This window comes from Bombus bifarius, unplaced genomic scaffold, assembly GCF_011952205.1.
Source record: "Bombus bifarius isolate JDL3187 unplaced genomic scaffold, Bbif_JDL3187 scf7180000008178, whole genome shotgun sequence".
In the NCBI taxonomy this organism is placed as follows: Eukaryota; Metazoa; Arthropoda; class Insecta; order Hymenoptera; family Apidae; genus Bombus; species Bombus bifarius.
The window spans coordinates 1,824,652-1,845,942 of record NW_022884495.1 but is presented as its reverse complement, the minus strand read 5'-3'; the positions used below and the strand labels follow the sequence as shown (position 1 = coordinate 1,845,942).

The 21,291-nt window shown below is 39.8% G+C and overlaps 1 protein-coding gene across 1 annotated transcript in view; it reads left to right on the top strand.

Annotated features, from left to right (window-relative positions):
• Positions 1–13,599: 13,599 nt before the first annotated feature.
• Positions 13,600–21,291, top strand: part of LOC117209488 — a 33,022-nt gene continuing 25,330 nt past the window's right edge. The window contains exon 1 of the mRNA XM_033451573.1: positions 13,600–15,097. Within this exon, the coding sequence (XP_033307464.1) occupies positions 15,011–15,097 (87 nt within the window). The 5' untranslated portion in view covers positions 13,600–15,010. The remainder of the gene's footprint in view (positions 15,098–21,291) is intronic.

Below are 21,291 nucleotides of genomic sequence, written 5' to 3'. Positions count from 1 at the left end.
CGAGTATACTCCCTGTCGCCGCTTACTTTTTGCCACGCATTTTAGGTACACGCTTTTCAAAGAGGTCGCGACAGCTAACTGGTTAAATCTTCGAGTCGCTTTTCCTCCATGGTCCACCGTTACGAACCTCTGGATCGTCGACAAGCAAGACTACACCACACAGAGAAAAGGCCCGATGCAACGCACAAGCACGAAGATGTTCAACTTGGAAAGCGAATAAATTGCGATCTTCGTCAATAATAAAACTGTCGAAACTTGCTACGTGACAAAGTACACCGGCAGCAACGGCCGAGCGGAAGAAAATGGCGGGACGGGACGAAGTTGCAAGGCAGGAAGCGACTTTTAATATTCTAGATAAATCTTCGACGCGCGAGAGCGAAAGCGAGATGAAGCAAGACGTTGGCGAGGAAGAAGGGGGCCAGGTGTGTGTGTGTGTGTGTGGTAGAGGCCCCACGAAATCGGGGCCCGCGGATAAAAACAGTAATTTATGATGCAATGCTCGGCGGCGATCGATAATTCTCGCGTTGCGAATGCAAGCAGACCGAAATACCGCGGCTTCCCTCTTCCAACGCCGCCCTCTACGCTCGCTACCAGCGTCCTTCTTTTCCTTCTGCTTTTATAGTTAATGATAATAATAATAATGACGATGACGGGGACCGGGGAAGACTCGAACAGGGCGGGCACGTACCGAGAAGTCGTTGGCAACAGCTCGAGCCACCGCGCGCAAAAAGAATTCGTTACGACGGCCACAATGGATATCTATGAGGAGGGGGCGACAGACGGGGTCAGAAATTTCATCCCGATGTGACGTTTAACAGCCAAAAGTACAGAGGACCGATAAATGTGTTATTTACGATGCCCCCCGTTCGAAAACTCACTGTATAATGGCGAATGCGTGTGTTCGCGCGACAGTTGCCTCGATTCGACGACTTTAAGAGACAAATCGAGATAGACGACGTACAGTTCGGGGGCAAAAAATAGGGTGGAACAGGTAGCGAGAATGGGGACGAAAGAAGCCGGCATTGTTAAGTCGCTCTTTCGAGTCGCAGAACACTCTTGGAGAACACTTGGATTTTTGTAGAATTGTTTGAATATTCGATCTGGTCTTGTGCAGTGTTTTCGAACTCTACCGTAACTTCGTCTGTTTTATCTCTTTTGTCTTTTTTTGAAGGTTTTACAGAGAAAGTACGGAAGCAAATGGTATTTGTTAAGGCAGTTAATCGCACTTTGAATCGGTTAGAACGTCGAGTATACTTAAATGCGTGTACGGTGTGTTACGTTATGAGAATGTTTTCTGCGATCTTATCGCACGACTTATTAACCGCAATAAACCTTGCCGTATTATTCAAGTTTTCGATTATGATTATGCGAAGTAGGACCGGTTCGCGTCACGTTGAATAATCGAGGCTCTACCGTACGTTGTGAATTTTATGTTCAACTTGGCAGAGTATTATTCGACTATTTCGATCGGCATAGATCTCCTCGTCGATCCGCTAAGAATTTAATTCCGACGAATTTAAACCTCGTTTCTGACGTTAATTCGCTTCTTCGTACAAGCACAGATCTCCACGTTCGCGTTTATTCAATTTTGCAGGCTTAATGAGTTTAATGACTTGGTCGCTGCAATTCGAGCAGAATATCACGGCAAATTTAAATTTACACGAGATTAATGTACGTAAATCTTATTTAACGAGTTATGCGAGAAGATACTGGTGAAACGAAGATTCCAATTTAGGATATTAGATCGTTGAAAAAAGCGAAGCAAAGCACTGAAAAAATTAAGAGCAAAGGGACGCCCTTTTATTACAACTACGACAATATACGAAAATATAAATCTTTCGATGAGATTGCAACACGTGTTTGAATATTTATGGATGACAGTGTATATGTTGAATGTACACATGTAGTGAAGTTGTAAACCCACAGGCGGAGTTGAGAGTGCAGTATCGCAATAAATTCAAGGATGCGAGCGTGAAGGTGAAGTTTATGGCTACATTGTGGATTATAAAGAGGGAGAAGTTATTAATTGGTGAAGTATCTTTTTTTATCTTTGGCCGGCTACGTGTAATGGATAATAATTTTTTTAATAAATTAAAAGAAATTGAAGTTGATATATTAAAGAGATGTTGAAGTAAGGTTGTTGATTCTCTAATGAATTTGCGATTGTCGTCAATTTGTTTCTGTCGCGGATTACTCGTAATCTCGCGTTGATTAATCGTTTAACATATACGTATTACAATGTGAACGTGATTAATATACGTAAATTATACTCAGAAAGCTCAGCACAAATTTTCATGAAAAATTCGAATTCTTTTATTCCGCTGAGAATCTTTCGTCGGAACGCGTGGCTTTAATTTTCTTCCGCAAAGAAACCTTTGCGAAACCTCGGTACCCGCAAAATTATTTCGATACCTAAATATGCTAATGTTAACTTAAATATAGACTGCCGGCTCGTTTCTTTCCAATAATAGAAAATTGCTAGAGAATTGTTATTCTCGTGGAACTGTTTTTACATCTAAATGAATATTTTCATCTTGCATTGTACGGTCGTAGAGGCAATTTACAAAAAAGACTCGAATTTCTGTAAAACTGTCTCGATGCTTCGTTCTGGCAAATTCTAAAGAAATTTCACTAAAGATCGGAATTCCGATACAATTTTATGTTTTTCTCGATATGAAAGCTTCAATTTCTATTTGAAATTCATTTAACGTTCAAAGTTTACCGCCCGTTTCCATTAATCTTCGCGCTCGTTCGTACGATTTCAATCGGATCGTGCGGATAAGCGACAAGAAGATTCCTACGTTTTTTTTTTTTCTTTTCTCTCGAGTGAAACAAAAGTCCGGAACGTATGACTTATCTTTAAACATACTCGCTTCAAGAGATATAAATGTTCCTGTCTTTCCTCTGCTCGCTTAATGAAGAGCCGAGATATCGTTATATCGAACAGCTGGCAGAAAATTCATTTGCCAGTGACGACGCAAGAAAAGACCCATGCAAGACGTAAAAATTTATTATTCGTCGGACCTACGTGAGGGTCATTTATACGAAGTGTATGATTTATCGATGTGTTTCGATGCGTTCTGAATGAACATCCGATACGCTGAACGACTTTTTGGCCTCTATCCAAAGGGACGGGCGAGAGTCCGTGATTTGTGTGGCCATTTCGTGATTTTAATGCAGAATTCTCGATTAATTTCTTTCTGTTCAAACATCCAGCCAGAAAAAACCAACCAGCCGCATACGAGCTTCTTTTTTAACGTTACAAATGTATCACCGTGAACGAAGATCTACCTCCGAGTTACCCGAACTAATGTTCTTCAACAATTTCATTCTATGTCTCGGTTTATGTCCCACCACCCACGATGGTTGATAAATTTTCTAAAATATTTTGCTGTTTTAAAGTATCAAATTATTACGAAGATGCGTAACTATAAATATACGTACAAGTAATCGGAATAATATCAGAAGTGACATATGGATAAAATTCTAGTTTACTGGAAAATTAATAAAGTTAGATTTTATTAAAAGTTTCTTACTACGAAACGTTGTAAAGCTGGCGAGAAAGTTTTAGAAGCCGACTTTATCCCTTTGAGATGACACTCGACAAGGTGAGCGCGAATCGCGTAAGCTGCAAGTTAGTCGCAAACAAGTAGATAGAATTGCGCGATGCGTAGAGAAATTGCACATCAAAGAAGCCATAGTTCCGGTTGGCACGGCTTGTTCGAGCTTTATTATCCAGCCGCGGCACTCTTAAGCCTTTAATTGGCAAGAAAGGAAAATTACAATGTACAGACGGGGCTGGCCCGAATGGCGATCGCGATCGACTATAAACGACGTGGCGAGTCCACCGCGAGATCTTCGGCCCAGAAGCTACGAATGCAACGAGCGGTAAAACAAAACATTCCTTACGTTCTATGTAATAAATACTGTGACGCGAATATTCTTTGTGCGGGTGGAGGCAAACAGGAGGTGCCAAGATCATCCCCGTCTTTGCAAATAAGTATAAAATAAATAGAGATTGGAGTTAGATTAGAGGTTTCGAGTAAGGAGCAGGTAAAGATTAGGCTGACGATTAAACGTTTTTGTTCGTTGTATCCTTCGCCTTGTTTTATGTCGCAATATGGAAAATAAAATGGGTTTGAGCTCACGGGATCGTTCACGACACCGTATATTTGAAAAACTTTCGTCCATCCCTCGAGCTGCTAGATCTCGTTTATGAATTACGCTTCTCCATTTTTTCGATGGAATGCCGTACCTTTCTTCTTCTTTTTCTTTTTTCCTTTCCCTTTCTTTTTTTTTTTTTTTAGCACCGTGTGCTGTACACGATATAGATCCGAAACGATTCTAAGTGTTTCGGATCTCATCGCTAGTTACAAGCTAAATAACAACGAAATACTTGGGACCGGTGGATCCGTAGGGAACAAAAGTGGCCAGCGGGCATTATGACGGGAAAAACGGTGAGAATGCCAGCCGGAATTTAAGCGGCGCGTTCCGCCGTACCGAGAGTCGGCACGCTTAGAACTTAGTAAATAAACGAGAAACACGCTGTATATAATTGGAAAGGAAGACGGAAAGAGCGGGTTGACGCGCGTAAGAACGCGAGCCGGACGTGGATGCGTGGATAGGGGCCGATAGAAAAACGAGGAACGCGTAAAGAGGGGAAAAATGAGCGCCGGATAAAAAGGATCTCGCGGCGAAACGGAGACGAGCGAGGCGGTAATTACGCCGTGTTGGAACCCTTTGACCATCCTCTCTCACTCTCTCACTCTCTCTCTCTCTCACTCTCTCTCTCTCTCTCTCTCTCTTCAGAGCAAGATGAAACAGAAGCAAATTAAATATCGACGATGGCGGAAAGGAGTGGAAGATCCGCGCGGAATGCCACGCGTTTTCGCGGTCGATAATTCCGTGTCTCATCGACGTTTAAAATTGCTGTCTTCTTGTCCTCGGAACTGGTAAATTGCGTGATCGGATTTCTTGTTGGTACAGAGATAGGTTGTTTTCAATAGAGAAGTATTTCCCTCTTGATTCGCGGGCATTTTATATAGTCGCGTTATGCGCCATTATCCGGTGACATTTCCGTCGGATCCGAAGTTGTAACGTTAACAAAATATGTTCTACACGATTTACAGGGAATTACTTTGTAGCGTTAATTTCCCAACGTTATTGAAATCTTCGTTGCTTTATATTTCAATTTTCAACTTTACGAGCTGCTGAGTTTCGCTTATCAACCGCCTTCTCTTGATACACCGTAATTCTTCGATTCTATCTTTGCGAAACGCGATTCAACGAAGTGATTAGACCCTGGGTGTATCAAGTTCGTTATCGCGAATCCTTTTAAGATGTAGCAATAATTATTTCCTAACGACGACACGTACATGCGTCATCAACTCGGCAGACTTCCTTTTTCGTACCTTCTTCCTTCCTAGTATGCTTTCTCGGTCCTTTCTTTTTTTTTTCTCAACGACGCGATACGAACGCGACTAATAGCAAGGAGCGACCACGAGGAATTTATGTAGAGGAGTCGCTCCTCGTCGTACCGTTAAGCTCGGGTTGAAGGTAAGATAAGAGGGGAATTTGGTGGAGAACCTTCCCGCGTCAGATTGCAACAAATCATTGGCTGTATGTATACGCTTTGTTCGATATGTGACGAATGATAAATGTTGTCTAGGATTTGCAACAGCGTCAAAGAGGAGCGTCTTTGTTGCGCTTGATGCCAGTAAGTCGTAGTCGGTTGGTTAATCGGTCGGTATTTTCGATGTTTACGATGATTGATAAATGATATATATATATTTGTTTATTTAATATACGTGTTGCTGTATCTTGTTATACTGTATCAAGTGGTGTGCGTGATACGCATATAGATGCATACGAAAGCAACAAAGATACGTACATGTATAAAGAAGTTCGTAATGGACAAACAGTAAATCCTATAACGAGCGATTTGTAGCTGTCCACGCGAGATTTATATCTACAACATCGATCGATCGCTATTTTTAAAGGTACTAGTTCTGTCTAAAAATGTTAACAAAATTCAGCTTGCGAAATTATCCTAAAATCCGGAGGATATTTCTCAAGGAAAGATAAAGATTCCATTCAGGGTACGTGAGAAAGTTCTTTCCGTCTATTGTTCAAAGATAAATGAAACATAATTGAAAACATAAATACGGCACAATGTATTTTTCATGACCTAGAACTATACACGAGATATTGTAAAAAAAAAAAACAAATACACAAAGCAATAATCCTATAAATTTAGACAACACGAAAGTAAAATGTAGAATGAACGATATGTAGGTAAATAAGAAAGTCAGTAAATACAAGTACGGTTAGTAATGACGCCGAAAATAGCATTTTCGCATTCAAATAGCGTAACATTACGTTCCGTAACGTTATGGTCGTAACAATGTGCATCACCGTATACCGTGTTCGCGTAATCCTCCATTCAGTATCGAAAGCGCGAGTCTACCGATCGCTTTGCGATTTTTCTATACCTTTTTATTCTGACTATAGGCGTGCATCGTACGCGCAACGCGTAATACATGGAAAAGAAATTTCGCAACGTTAGAAATCGAAGGTTACGCGACCAAGGTCTGGGAAACACCGCCACTCGAGGAACACGTTAACGCGCGCGTGACGCCTACGAGGATAACGTCTAATGTAATGTATACAGTAATATGCAAAAGACACGAACCATTTACGATAGTAATTTCATAATGGAGATTAATGATATTTTTCGGAAATATTTCCACCTGATGTCGCGTGTAAGATGAGGTAATAAGTTCAACCACGTTTCCTTAATCAGTTAGGTGTTTTTGACGAGTATACTCGTCACGAACAAGTGACAATATTTAGCGTTACGACGAGCTCTGTCGGTAAAATTAAAAAATACAGCGGTCGTTTCGTTACAATTTAATTGTACATTATAACAGCCACGTGTACTTTCTGTATACTTTTGCTACACATTTTAGGTACACGCTTTTCAAAGCTTTCAAACAGGTAACTGGTTAAAAGAGTATGTCAAGCGTTAATATTTTCACGTATAAACATCTGTCTAAAAGCAAGGAGTGATTGATTCGTCGCTTATAAATGTAGAAATTATTATAATAAATATATAAATCACTTTATAAATTCAGATAGACGATTTCTTAGGAGGTGCGCATCAAGTGTTATTTTCTTCACGTAAGATCTACCCAACTAAAGAGTAATTCGTTTATCCAGCTTCCGAGCGTTATTATATTCGAATAACGAAGAGAAGGTTACATAAAAATCACAAGATAGTGTCTTCTCTATTAATAAAGAAAGAATTATAATATTCGAATAACGAAGAGAAGATTACATAAAAATCACAAGACAGTGTCTTCTCGATTAATAACAGAGAATTATAATATTCGAATAACGAAGAGAAGGTTACATAAAAATCACAAGATAGTGTCTTCTCTATTAATAAAGAAAGAATTGTAATATTCGAATAACGAAGAGAAGATTACATAAAAATCACAAGACAGTGTCTTCTCGATTAATAACAGAGAATTGTAATATTCGAATAACGAAGAGAAGATTACATAAAAATCACAAGACAGTGTCTTCTCGATTAATAACAGAGAATTATAATATTCGAATAACGAAGAGAAGATTACATAAAAATTACAAGACAGTGTCTTCTCTATTAATAAAGAAAGAATTATAATATTCGAATAACGAAGAGAAGATTACAGAAAAATCACAAGACAGTGTCTTCTCGATTAATAACAGAGAATTATAATATTCGAATAACGAAGAGAAGGTTACATAAAAATCACAAGATAGTGTCTTCTCTATTAATAAAGAAAGAATTGTAATATTCGAATAACGAAGAGAAGATTACATAAAAATCACAAGACAGTGTCTTCTCGATTAATAACAGAGAATTATAATATTCGAATAACGAAGAGAAGGTTACATAAAAATCACAAGATAGTGTCTTCTCTATTAATAAAGAAAGAATTGTAATATTCGAATAACGAAGAGAAGATTACATAAAAATCACAAGACAGTGTCTTCTCGATTAATAACAGAGAATTGTAATATTCGAATAACGAAGAGAAGATTACATAAAAATCACAAGACAGTGTCTTCTCGATTAATAACAGAGAATTATAATATTCGAATAACGAAGAGAAGATTACATAAAAATTACAAGACAGTGTCTTCTCTATTAATAAAGAAAGAATTATAATATTCGAATAACGAAGAGAAGATTACAGAAAAATCACAAGACAGTGTCTTCTCGATTAATAACAGAGAATTATAATATTCGAATAACGAAGAGAAGGTTACATAAAAATCACAAGATAGTGTCTTCTCTATTAATAAAGAAAGAATTATAATATTCGAATAACGAAGAGAAGATTACATAAAAATCACAAGACAGTGTCTTCTCGATTAATAACAGAGAATTATAATATTCGAATAACGAAGAGAAGGTTACATAAAAATCACAAGATAGTGTCTTCTCTATTAATAAAGAAAGAATTGTAATATTCGAATAACGAAGAGAAGATTACATAAAAATCACAAGACAGTGTCTTCTCGATTAATAACAGAGAATTGTAATATTCGAATAACGAAGAGAAGGTTACATAAAAATCACAAGATAGTGTCTTCTCTATTAATAAAGAAAGAATTATAATATTCGAATAACGAAGAGAAGATTACAGAAAAATCACAAGACAGTGTCTTCTCGATTAATAACAGAGAATTGTAATATTCGAATAACGAAGAGAAGGTTACATAAAAATCACAAGATAGTGTCTTCTCTATTAATAAAGAAAGAATTATAATATTCGAATAACGAAGAGAAGATTACATAAAAATCACAAGACAGTGTCTTCTCGATTAATAACGAAGAATCTTTTTAAACGCTTCTAAAAGGTAGCAAAACAGATTGAACACAATACCAAAGGACTTTCGTGTTCGTTCGTAGAAACAAAATATTTCCATTCGATAAATCTTTAATCGATACTGTTCGATACAAGATGATACAACGTGAGATCTGCGACGTAACGAGCCAAAGAAATAAATAAAGCCAGAAACAAGCAAAAGATAGATTACCTTGGTCCGGATGCGAGTTGAGTCACGGACTTGCAGTCGATTGGCGAACGAGGTCTATGCAGATCTGCGGTAAAAAGCTCGGCGATCTTCTCGGTAACGATCTTAATCGCCGTGTACACGTAAACTTTCTAAATGTAGCACGCACCGATATCGAAGAACGCGCGAGTACACGCCTTCCTTTCTGTGGGAAAATCAACTGATGAATCAGTTACTGATTCGAACATCAACTTTGTTATTCTTACGATTACATTCCTGGATAAAAAGATAGCGCGGATAATGCCAGACGGAAGTAGATATTAAGACACTTGCTATTATATAGTTGCATTCACTCACTGGAATGTAAGATACAATACAAATGCAAAATTTTGCGGATTTTTGTGTGTTTTTGTGTATTTCCTGTAGGAAATTGGAAAGCGCAAAATTGCGCAGAATGCATATAAAGTGAAAAAATATATAAAATATCCAAGGTATGGTGCTTTCCATAGTACTTGATAAATGAAACAACTTTCTACCCGGGACCTTTTAGGACTCTTTTTAGGAATTTAGGTATTTTCTTAATTACATTGTCGAATGTATAAATTTGCATAAAAATACACAGTCCATCGATGATTCTCAGTAGAGTTCAATTTTATGATGTCGGAGCTTGGCTACGAAGGATCCAGCGGAAAGCTAAGCTACGTTATAACTAACCAGGCTAAGTTTAAAAATATTTGCTTCGACCTTAATTTGCACAGCTACTTCTCAGTTAGCAAATGACAGCACTGTGACTTCGAGAGTACACATACCCATACACTTGATGAATCATAGCAAATTCGTCTTACGATATCTACGTAAATATTCTTGCAAAGATAATCGAAGAAATAGCGAGCACCACGTTTCGGATATTTCATACTTTTTCTCTACGCATGTCTCCACTGTCAAGCTTGCCGTGAAAGTATGAAAAATCCAGAGTCTATCGTAGGATCGATAATTAAGATCAATAACCCATGAGTAAGCAACAACGTTTCTGCAATTCCGTGCATATTCTATTGGAATACAATAAAAATATGGCGAGAACGATACGCGGTTACGCAATTTAACGCTAAATCTTTTTAACGGTGCGGTAATGACCGTTCGGCCGAAAATTCCTGCCAATAAATCGTTATTCGACGGTCTGATTTATTACGTAGACCACGGCAGAAAAGCGACAAAGTATGAACGATTTGACAGTGATTATACGTGTGCGTTGATTGCGCTTGGCTGTCGAGATCGATTCGATCGGCCAGATCTCTTCCAGCTATAGGGACAAATGTGCTTTAATTATCGTAATCGGCGGATCACCGACGTTACCATCTTGCCAATTTCGATTAAATCACGCAATAGCGACCACTGTGTTGCGTACCGTGCGTGTAACGTGATCGTGTAATCAATTAAAATAAACGTTGGTGCAAACATTGAATAATAATCGTAAGCCAATATCGCGATGGTTGCCGTGTAATAAAGCGAACGGTTCGGAGACACGAGAAACGGAAATGGCTGGCGTAATGAAAATTAATTACGGCCGATCGTTAAAGCGCATCGGCGAGTTCGTATTTCTTGGCGATGTAGATCGAAAGAATACGAAAGAAGGCTGGAAAACGAGATCGTGTCGTTTTTCAAGAGGAAACCGTTATAGAAAATTCTGTCGTTCGTTTATCTTCCGATATGTACAATCTACATATGTAATAAACGCCGTGTCTCGACGAATAGAATTCACGATAATTACCCGTAGATTCCGGTCGTGTTTAGGAACCAGGTCGACAAAGCAGGTGTACACAGTCGGATTTGAAAGCCAGCAATACAGCCTTTCGCAAAAGTTTTCGTATAGCTACGATGCAAAGTCTACGCTTTATCATTTATAGGAAACTAACGCTTTCAAAGAATAGATTTGCATATTGACTTGATGTCGTTAGTCGAAGGTGAAAGTACTTCGATCGAGGTTCCTCTAAAAGACTTGGATACGATAAAATTATTATAATAAGTAGACTCGCGGATTTTTATGTACTTACGATGCTAGTTATAATACTTGGTAGATAAACGATTCTCTATTCAGGTTTTATATGTTTCTCATCATATCGGAAGAATGTAAATTTGCAGTTATTTTATAATTGAATAACAAATAATCGTAATTGTTATATTTTCCATGGACTTTGATAATTCTCATTGGAAGAAACATTACGCAAAAGTGTCATCTTCTGTTGGCGTACGTTCGTCTCGTTTTATTTTAGAAAAAGCAATATATCAAAATGTTTTCGGTGATATTATTTCTTACGAATTTATACATTAAATCGATGGTTCTTCTTCGTAATTTGTTACGTTACATTGTTATTCTCTTCCTCTGTCACGCAGATATAATACAACTCAACGTCTTTGACAGTGGTAAAAAGCGATGACCACGAAAAAAAGAAAAAGGTGACGAGCTTTTATTTTAAAAATCGCGAAGATCGTTTCCACTCGCGCGTTACAGCCCGTAACTAGGATAACTGGAGAAATTGGCAGCAAAAAGCTGATAGTAAAACAATTACAATAATTTTACATATAATGACTCCTGTATTGTGCTAATTTCTTGTGAAATTATTCTGCGAATTCCATGCTCACAATACGTACTTAAATTCCACTCCCACCGTACCCGTACCCTCGATGTCCAGCGTGAGAAATTTTGCGGGTGGAAATTTTTTTACCGTTATCGATGCAACGATATTACATAGGCGAGACGACGATGGGTTTCATTAAGGGTCGTGCAACCAGTATCATTAACTTCTCTTACGAATAGCGTTACTCGTCGTGAATAATACGAGTACCATCGCAGAGAACTGTAGAGACCGCATAGTAACCTACTGTTTTGATCGGTGTTGAATACAATGAACACGGTCCTGCACCCCTGCTATACTGTTACTGTATTCTTTTCAAGTTTGTTAATCAAGCATCAGTGCCGGTTATTATCGTGCCGCGTAATCTACGGATACCTCGGTCCATTATATGTATATAGGTGCAACGGTCTGATATAAAACGATAATTGCAGTTATGCAGCGTAGGCTGCAACGTTAACGCACGATGCAGTTAGAGGAATCGGGATTGCCGGTTAAAAATGCGAGATAAGAAATTTAAGAGCGTCGTTGCGTTTAATACGACGAGGTCGAGAGCATATTTGTGAGAAAATTACAAGATCGTCCTGTAATTGAAAGATCGTCTCAGTGGCTTGACAAAATTTCACGAGCAAATCGTAATATCGACAGATAAGAACGTTTCGATGATTAATGGTTTCGCAACTAAGGAATTTGTCATTAGTTGATATTGACAAAATCCGCATTTCCTTAGTTGTCAACCCAAAGAATACCATATTTTCATGAACTTTGCCAAATGGATGATAAATTGATTCCTAAACGGGTATTCCTCTCGTCTGGCAAATGCTCGACGAGTATACTCGACGTATTACGAATCTTTGCGTATCTTCCTACGTCTTTATCTATTTCACGTATATTTTAATGGTTTCGCAAACAAGGACTGCGTATTAGTCGACATTGACAAAAACTCTCACTCATTTATTTGCCACCCTGAGCGACGCACCGACTTATTTGCCATACCAAAAAATTCCATACTTTCATGAACCCAAAAAATTCGTATTTTCATTAAGTTTGCCAAATGAATGATAAATTGCTTCCTAAACGGATATTCCTCTCGTCTGGCAAATGCTCGACGAGTATACTCGACGTATTACGAATCTTTGCGCATCTTCGTACGTCTTCACGTATTTTATGTACGTTTTAAGCTCGTAGTATTGGTAATTCGTAGTTTGCGACGAGTGAAATTTCGCTGAGAATTTTAGTACAATTATACGAAGGGTAAAACAAACTCGCGAGACGGTCGTTGGAGCGCAAAAATCACGATAACGGTAACAGAATGGTAGAAATGAGACGAGCGCCACACCTACGTCGAAAAATGAGAAATTCCCTCGGAAAGCTCGTCGCTGGTCCGATGCTTCAGGCTGAAAGAAGACTGAACGCTGAGGGGATTTCGACGGCTGAAAGGCAGCGTCTCGTGCGCGCATCGAAATCACCTCGTCCGTACTACGCCTGATCGCGTATCGAAATCTCCGCGCGAGCGCTAAACGCGAGTCGCGGACGTCGGGACGCCATTTTCTCATTACAGGAGCAGCGTCGAGGTAAACGTAATCGCAGAGTCTGTGGGACTCTTCTCGCGGGCAATGGGTCGATTCCGATGGCGACGCAACGAAATCGGAACAAATTGGCGCGGCGACCGTGAGGCACGAACCCTGGCTGCCCGAAGCACAACGAAGACCGAGAGGAATACAGAGAAGAAAAAGAAACGAAAATTTACGTTTCGCTTGGGAAGAGAAAAAAGGAAAGAAATCTGCCTTTTGCTTAACCCAGCGCCACTGCGATCCTCGAATCTTTATATTTCCATCTTACAGTTCATTTCGGCAAACGAAAGGATCCGTGCGACGTTTTAAGAAAATGTTCGACACGAAATAACCGAAGCGAGAAATCAGACGTACCGGTGAGACTCGCTTCGTGTTTCGTGCAGACTGAAGAGAGGTTTTAACGTTGGAAAAATATAATTGGGTGTGGAGTGTGACGTGAAAGAACGCGGTGGAATCAAGAAGAACGAAGAAATCCAGCTTTTGCCTAAGAAGAGGAGTAAGAAGAAGAAGAGAGAGGCAGGGAAAGAAGCGAAACAGCGACGAAAATTAAAGGAAGAAAAGTAGCGTCCGGCTCGGTTCCCACGAGGTGGTGGACCCGCCAAAAAGTAAGGTAGCGTGAAGCGTTGCCTAGCCGACAAAGCTAACTCGCTCGACTTTAAGAAGAAGTCGGATGAACGGCGTACAGTGCCTGTTAGCCGAACGGGAAGGATGAAGATGAAGAACGGCGGTGCGTGAAGATCTCCTGCTGTCAGTCGGTGGTCAACCGTCTCGGAGGAAGGACGTGTGGTGCCGCGTGCCTTCTGCCTCGTCTCGATCCTCTCTCGTCGAACTACGATATACGTTTTCTTCGAAACCTATCGTTCAACGATCTGCCTACGTTCGCTAAAATACTCGCTCCTTATAAATTAGAAAAAAGAGAGACGAGCAAAAGGGACATCGGTTAAACGATCGCGAATGAATTTGTCGTTGAAAACATCGAACCGATCGCGGTGCTTGGATAAACCGCGTGATCGAAATTTAGAGTTTCTTTATTTCTTGGTAAAGACGTTGGATTAGCGGTTGATCGTCGGACATAGGGAGGAGTTTATCGTGCGAGAAGTCATAGGGAAAGTGATCAGAGGCAATCGTAAGCGATCGAAAACGATCGATGTTAATTGCAAACGATTCTGGTGATCGGTATCGAAGCTGAGATTCTGCGTTTCAAACGGAGTGAAAAATGGGACCAGCGTGGTTCGAAAGCATTTAAAACAGGTCTGAAAAATGAACTGGTTTTTTATGGGTCGACCCATTAAAAGGTAGACAGAGCGAGAGAAGAAAAAATACGTTGGTCGCGTATGAATATATCGGCAACTGTGCTTAACGGGACTGTTGAGGACTGTGAAAAAAAAAATTGTGCTACAACCGTGACCTTGAATACCACGGGCATCGCGAACATATCGTTGGCCTATGCGTGTCTACGCGCGCGAATCTCCAGCTCGAGCGGAGGCGTATAACACTCGCGTTTCCCTCGAATAAATTTCCGCCTCTGTTTTCTCTAACAATCGGTAGTAATCGTTCACGGACGACTGCAGAAGAAAAGGAACTGTGTCCAACAATGAACGCGTCTGGAAACGTTTGAGACGACGACGACGACGACGGCGGCGACGACGCGATTCCATTGTCCGTGGAAGTTGGACGTGAGTGGAAAAAGAGCAGGAAGAAACTGGTGCTGGAAGAGAAACGAAGAGGAATCAATGAAAGATGGCTTCTATGTGTGGCAGCAGCAGCAAAAGTTACCCGGCGATTAACACCGGCAGCTACTACAGACCAGCAGCTTATCCTTATCAGGTGAGTGATACCGGCGTTGTGCCGCCAAGTGGATCGAATGGGAAATGGGAAAAAGGAGGACGCAAAATGGGAAAGATCGAGTCGTGTAAAAATGCAAGTATTTGCGCGAAATCGGAGGCCAGGATTGAATATAAAATAAAGGCGAAATGTTTACGTAAAGTATAATACTAGTAGTTAGCTTCTGTGGGGTATTTAGGATCGAAAGAATCTGTGGGGAATTAAATATTATACGAAGCAGAGGAGATCGAAATTTGCGCGTATCACAACGTCGTATTAAAACGGTAAACCAAGGCAATGCTTTTGGATTTGGCCATTTCTGGTTTATAAATACTTCTATAAATATTTTGGTTCGAGTATTTTTGTCTCTCACGGAAAATATCATCTGTCATCGTAGTATCATTTAGGTAGTTTCACACTTACAATTGGTTAAGTAACGGTGACTGTCTCGGCGATCCATACAGTGAAGTTTATTTTTCTTCTGGTAATTTGCATCTGATACGTCGGATGAGACACGAGTGGAATTAAGCTATGAAAATTTGAAAGCGAGGTGCGATCGAATTCAAAATTGTCACAAGTGAAATGGTTAAAAAGCTGTGTAAAAAGAAGGGAAAATTCTAAATGTAAATGATCCGAGAGCAGACAAATTTACAAAACGAAGGGAAACATTGACGAATTAAAGACTGCGAAGTATCGACAGACTAATTTCAAGTTGGACGTACGAAGTATCCGTTAAAAATTTCGAGATCTATTTATAAAAATAACGTAGTAAGAAATCCGAAGTTGGAGAAATAGAAGAGATCGAATGTAATTCTTCTCTATGAGAAACATACGAAAAAATCATGACATCGGTTAGACCCGTCTCCGGATATTCGGATGCTTACACTTCAACTCCGTTATGATCCGTACCGGAAATCATTCTGACGTGCATCGCGGCGAACGCATTAAGTTTACGAAGGAGGAGTGTGACTGCATTTATTAAAAGAAAACCCGTTTCACAGGCAGCGTGCGCAGCACAAGTAAAATTCGATGAATAATGCAATACATAATCGATTGTTCAGACATTTTAGACCATTAGTTTTTGAGCAGTTATGAAGGGAAAATCCAAACGTTTAAATATGATGGTCGTATACTAACTTGTACCAGGAATTTGGAATCGCAGTGTACACGGATAAATCAATTTATTAGAAGCTAATATACGTATCGTGTTCGTTCCAATGCGCATTACGTAAACACGTACATAAAAATACTAATCGTTATAAATATTCCGCGAACAACGCGATAATAAAAATGGAAATGCTATTGAAAAACGTAATTCATAAAGGAACAACAGAAAAATATTTTGTCGAATATCGACAATCATCGTCGCTTCACTAGTGTACGTAACTCGATGATACGTAACCACCATCGTCCGTGTTTGCTGTTAATGCGAAAAAGTTTCTTCCCTTTGACGTTATCAAAGATAGGAAACAAACCGATACATTTGAAATGCTTCGGTTTATTCCTCTTCGTAAACCGTAAGAACACGAGCGCTGTTGGCGTCAATTTTTAAGCGACAGTGTACGAAACAGACACGAATACCGATTGACACTAAAAGTGACGAATAACGGAGCAAAAACAGTTCTCGCTCGAGTTCCATGGAACTCGTTAGAGATTTCTCGATGCCTGTTCCGTTCCACCGTTTCCCGTTATTAGCCGACGAAGCGAACAAAAACTGTCTGCGACGAAGGGGAGCATCGAAAGTGAGAAAAAGGAAGGAAACCTTCTCGAAAGATAAGATAGGAGCCGATAACGGACCTAACGAGAAGGAATGCTTTCAGTGTCAATCGCACGCCTCGAGAAACGTGCACGAGGAAAAAAAAGAAGAAAAAAGAAAACAAAGAACAATGTGTAACTACACGCTGCGCTGTGAATTTTTGACGTGTAAAATCTGAAAATAAGGGCGGTATTTGTGTGCGATAATTACGGTTGAAATTGTTACTAAATTACACTGTAATTTCCGTGGAAACGCGTAGCAGGTACCGCCGCTTCCAACGCAGCGAACATAATTATTTCTCGGAGTATTGAAAACGTTGCGCGTGTAAAGTGCGAATTTCATTGTTTTTGAGGAACGTTACTTGCAAGCTTTAAGCGCTGTGACACCATTGTCGTTCCGTTGCACGTCGATTTCAATTTGGAAATTACGAGGAGGAAACGTGGCAGATCCATTTCTGTTCGTCTTTATTAGCTACATTTCCGCGGTACCACATTTCTTTTTGCATTCCTTGGCTTTCACGCAGCTTCATCACGTGCGAATCGTTTGTCCAAATATTTTGAAATTGGCTCGCACGCGGCTTCGCTTTCAGATGTACTCTTTGTCTTCGTTGAGACGATTATTCGTCTTCCTCGTTGGTAATTTTCATTCGAAGTAAGAAGCGTCGAAATCGATAGCGTTTAACCGAAAATATCTCAAAGCCATTTTCATTCGCTGCTTTAAGACGCCAATTATTTTTATCGGAATAATTAATCGTCTTCTTTAGTCGTAATTTTCATTTCAAGTAAGAAGCGTCCAGGCCAATAGCGTTTAACCAAAAAAATGTCAAAGTCGTCATTTTCATTCGGTGTTTTAAGCCAGGAATTATTGTAATTGAAATGATTATTCGTCTTCTTTATTCGTGATTTTCATTTTAAAGTAAAAGGTGTTCAAGTCAATGGCATTTAACAAAAAAAAAATCTGAAAATCATTTTCACTCGTTGCTTTAAACCGCCAATTACTTTTATTGGAATAATTAATCGTCCTCTTTATTCGTAATTTCCATTTTAAATAAAGATTGTCCAAGTCTTGACAACATTTAACCGAAAAGATCCGAAAATCACTTTCATTCGCCGCTTTAAACCACCAATTACTTTTATTGGATTAATTAATCGTCTTCTTTATTCGTAATCTTCGTTTTAAATAAAACGTGTCCAAGTCGATGTAACATTTAGCCGAAAGGATCTGCAAATCATTTTTTCATTCGGTGCTTTAAACCACACACACACCTTAAGAAACCTTAACAGCAGCGACATTGAAACCTCCACAAACATCAACCGGACGAAACCTTCGAGTCCTTGTCAAACAATTCTCGCGCGAACAGCCTTTTTATATTTTCAACGATCTCAGAAAATAATTACACGGTACACACGGTGGCTAAGGTCTGTTCTCAAAGGAAGTTATCCGTCCCCACGGAGGACGCGTCCAAATTATACAATCGAGCATTGTCCTGTTACGCGTTGCAGTCGCCTCCTGACTCGAAATTCCACCATCTTGGTGGTCCGACGAACAAGATCCGCGACGTTTCTTTCGATAGACGTAATTAAATGCGTCGCCGACTGTGGCATAAAACAATATGAAGCAGAGGGACCACACGTACGTACACCTCCGTTCATAAGTATGGGAAATCCGCACAAAACCGCGTATTTAAGATTTTTTATTTAATTTCATCTAATTTAATTTACGAAACGAATCGTTCGATCAACATTATAATTATTAAATACCTTCATCGTAAAAATACGATACCGTGCAACTGTACTTAGTGGAAGGAAATCTTAGTTAACGTCCGGTTAATCGAGCCCTTGCCGAATGGAAAAACCTAGCGAGCCAGTGAATTACGTAAATCTCTTCGTCTTCCAACCAGTTCAGACGAGTGAAATTTGGAAAAGTTCAAACATGGTGGTCGAGTTAACAACGAAACGAAATCGCTTGCTTTTTAATCTGTTTGCCACGAAGTTTAGTTTCGGAAACACTGACGTGTATACACGTCGAACGCGGTTAACTGGTTAAAGAAATTTGACTTGATAATAATTGCAATAGTACTAAATAGTAGGACGAATACTCTATCTTTAGACATCTCTACTTGTAGTTTGTATCGTTATGTGAATTCTGTGCATTTTTACGTTCTCGATTTTCCCACAATTACGTAACAATTGAAAATATATCCTGTATAATTGTATCTCGTAAATTACATTGCGTGAAATTAATGCGAAATATATTCTACGAAGAAAAAATATTTTCCATAGATATGCTAACACTTATGAACGAAGGTGTAGCCGAGAACCGTCTGTCTGAGTCGTGGAAACCTTGGCCTTGTCTTGCATGAAAGCGTTACATAAGTTTGCCTCGCTTGGCATCGCGAGAAGATGACGATGATCCTCGGCTTTCTTCTTTCCTTTTCTCCTCGACTGTCTCGACACGCCTTTCCTTGCCACTTCCATACCTTCTTCTATCTCCGGTCGAGCATACGCCTCTCTCGCGTGCAACTCTATGCCAGGATCTAAAATATGAATGCATTCAGAGTTAGAAGGACGCCGGAGAGAAGAGACACTGTTGTACTGTTCGCTGCAAGATGCGCATTTCTCGTCCATGATTCTTGGATATTTGCGTTTGATCTTCTTACGTGCAAACCATGAATATTTATGCATTTATGCAAAATTTGAAGGTACAAAAACGCATCGACTGCATCGGAATGCAGGAGTAACAAAAGTATGGTACCTACTCGTAACATTGAACATTTGACCATCCTTCGTACGATAAACATCCTATGATATTAACCCTATGATAAAGTCATTATTAATGGAACAAAATTGCAGGAAATCTCACGACAAGATCAACGCGTTTAGTTCTAAGAGAACCGATTAAACGTCATTTTATCAAATCGTCCAGAAAATATGTATTTTCATTATTTAAAAAAGATCGATCTTTAATCCTTTGTATACTCCAAATTAACGAATCTCGTCCTAAATTCTACATAAGACATCATTTAACGTGCCCGATAAGTATTTTACATACTTGAAAAATAAGCGAAACAATTTTGTAAAATATTCTTCTAATATTTCCTATGTCGTACGTTTGTTTTTCGATATACCTATCTCAATTATGTGTCCAAATTCTCTGTCGAGCACGTGAAATACTTTGCGCGTCCATTAACTCGCGCTTAATCGCTTGTATCGTCTGTCTACGTTGGTTTTATCGACTCCAAATATCGTTGCTCGGTTCACCAAACATTCCTAATCGTACGACACAGATTGCTCGTGCCCCGTTAGTACCGTTGTTGAATCGCCGACAAACGACAAACATCGCGATTAGCGCGCATTTATTCGCGGCTAAACCGCGAAACAACCGATAAAGTTCTCCACGCTGTCAATCGTTTTCTACCTGTGAAACGAACGCGACACGAACCGAATGCGAATTAACGCGCGACATTCACAGGAAGGAACAGCCGCCGAGATAAAATTGCCGATTCTCTGCTAATTTTTTCACGTTAATTTGAATGCATGCGTTATCCCATCGGTTGTCCGCTTACCTGCGCGGTGTTCCGTTAAAATCACAGGTTGCAAACGAGTGGACGTCGTGCAATTAAAATCGTGCAACGCAATTACTGCTTTTCCACGCATCAAGATAAAGCATATACCACTTCTGCGTGTCATTCCGGTCAAAGACACGCGTGCTCGGCACTGCTATGTCCATTGACCCTGCAGTAACAGATACACCATTGTTTCAGAGTTCGATGCATTCCTACTTTTCCTTTTCAAGTCCAGCGTAACAGCGTAAACGTCGAGAAGGTGTTCGTTTTCGTTTCCTACGGAATGCATCGCAGTTCTGTTCAACGTCTCGTAAAGTTACGATCTGAACCTTCCGCGAAACCAAATCGACCAACCCCCGTTTTTCATCAATTTCTCCGTCTTATATCGCAAACACAACGATCGCTACTTGGATTCTCGATATACGAATTATACGCAATATACGATATATATGCGTAAACGATGTCTTAAATCCGAAAGTAGAGTCTAGATAAATTTCTAGTCGTTCGAACGTGAAACCTGTAGCGTTCTTTGTCCTCGAACAAACGCAATTTATTTGTTGGAGTTGCCTGGTTGTCGTTGCGAGCTCCTCAAATCCGAACAACCACTACGGTGTATGTTGGCGCACTAGGGCTGACTCATCTCGTATCGATTCACGCGACAATGTCAGCAACCTCGACCGGCAGACTACGATTGTCCTTAAGCTATCATACTCTGACAGCTTAAGTAATTACAGGCTACGTGGTGCCGCGTACGATTCCACGACCAACGATTTACGAATCGAGGATAGAAGGCGAAAAGGGCTCGGCTATGATTTACCGATATAACCGATATACGCGCGGCGGCTGGTCGTAGGGCGATAAGCGTGTTCCTTGCTA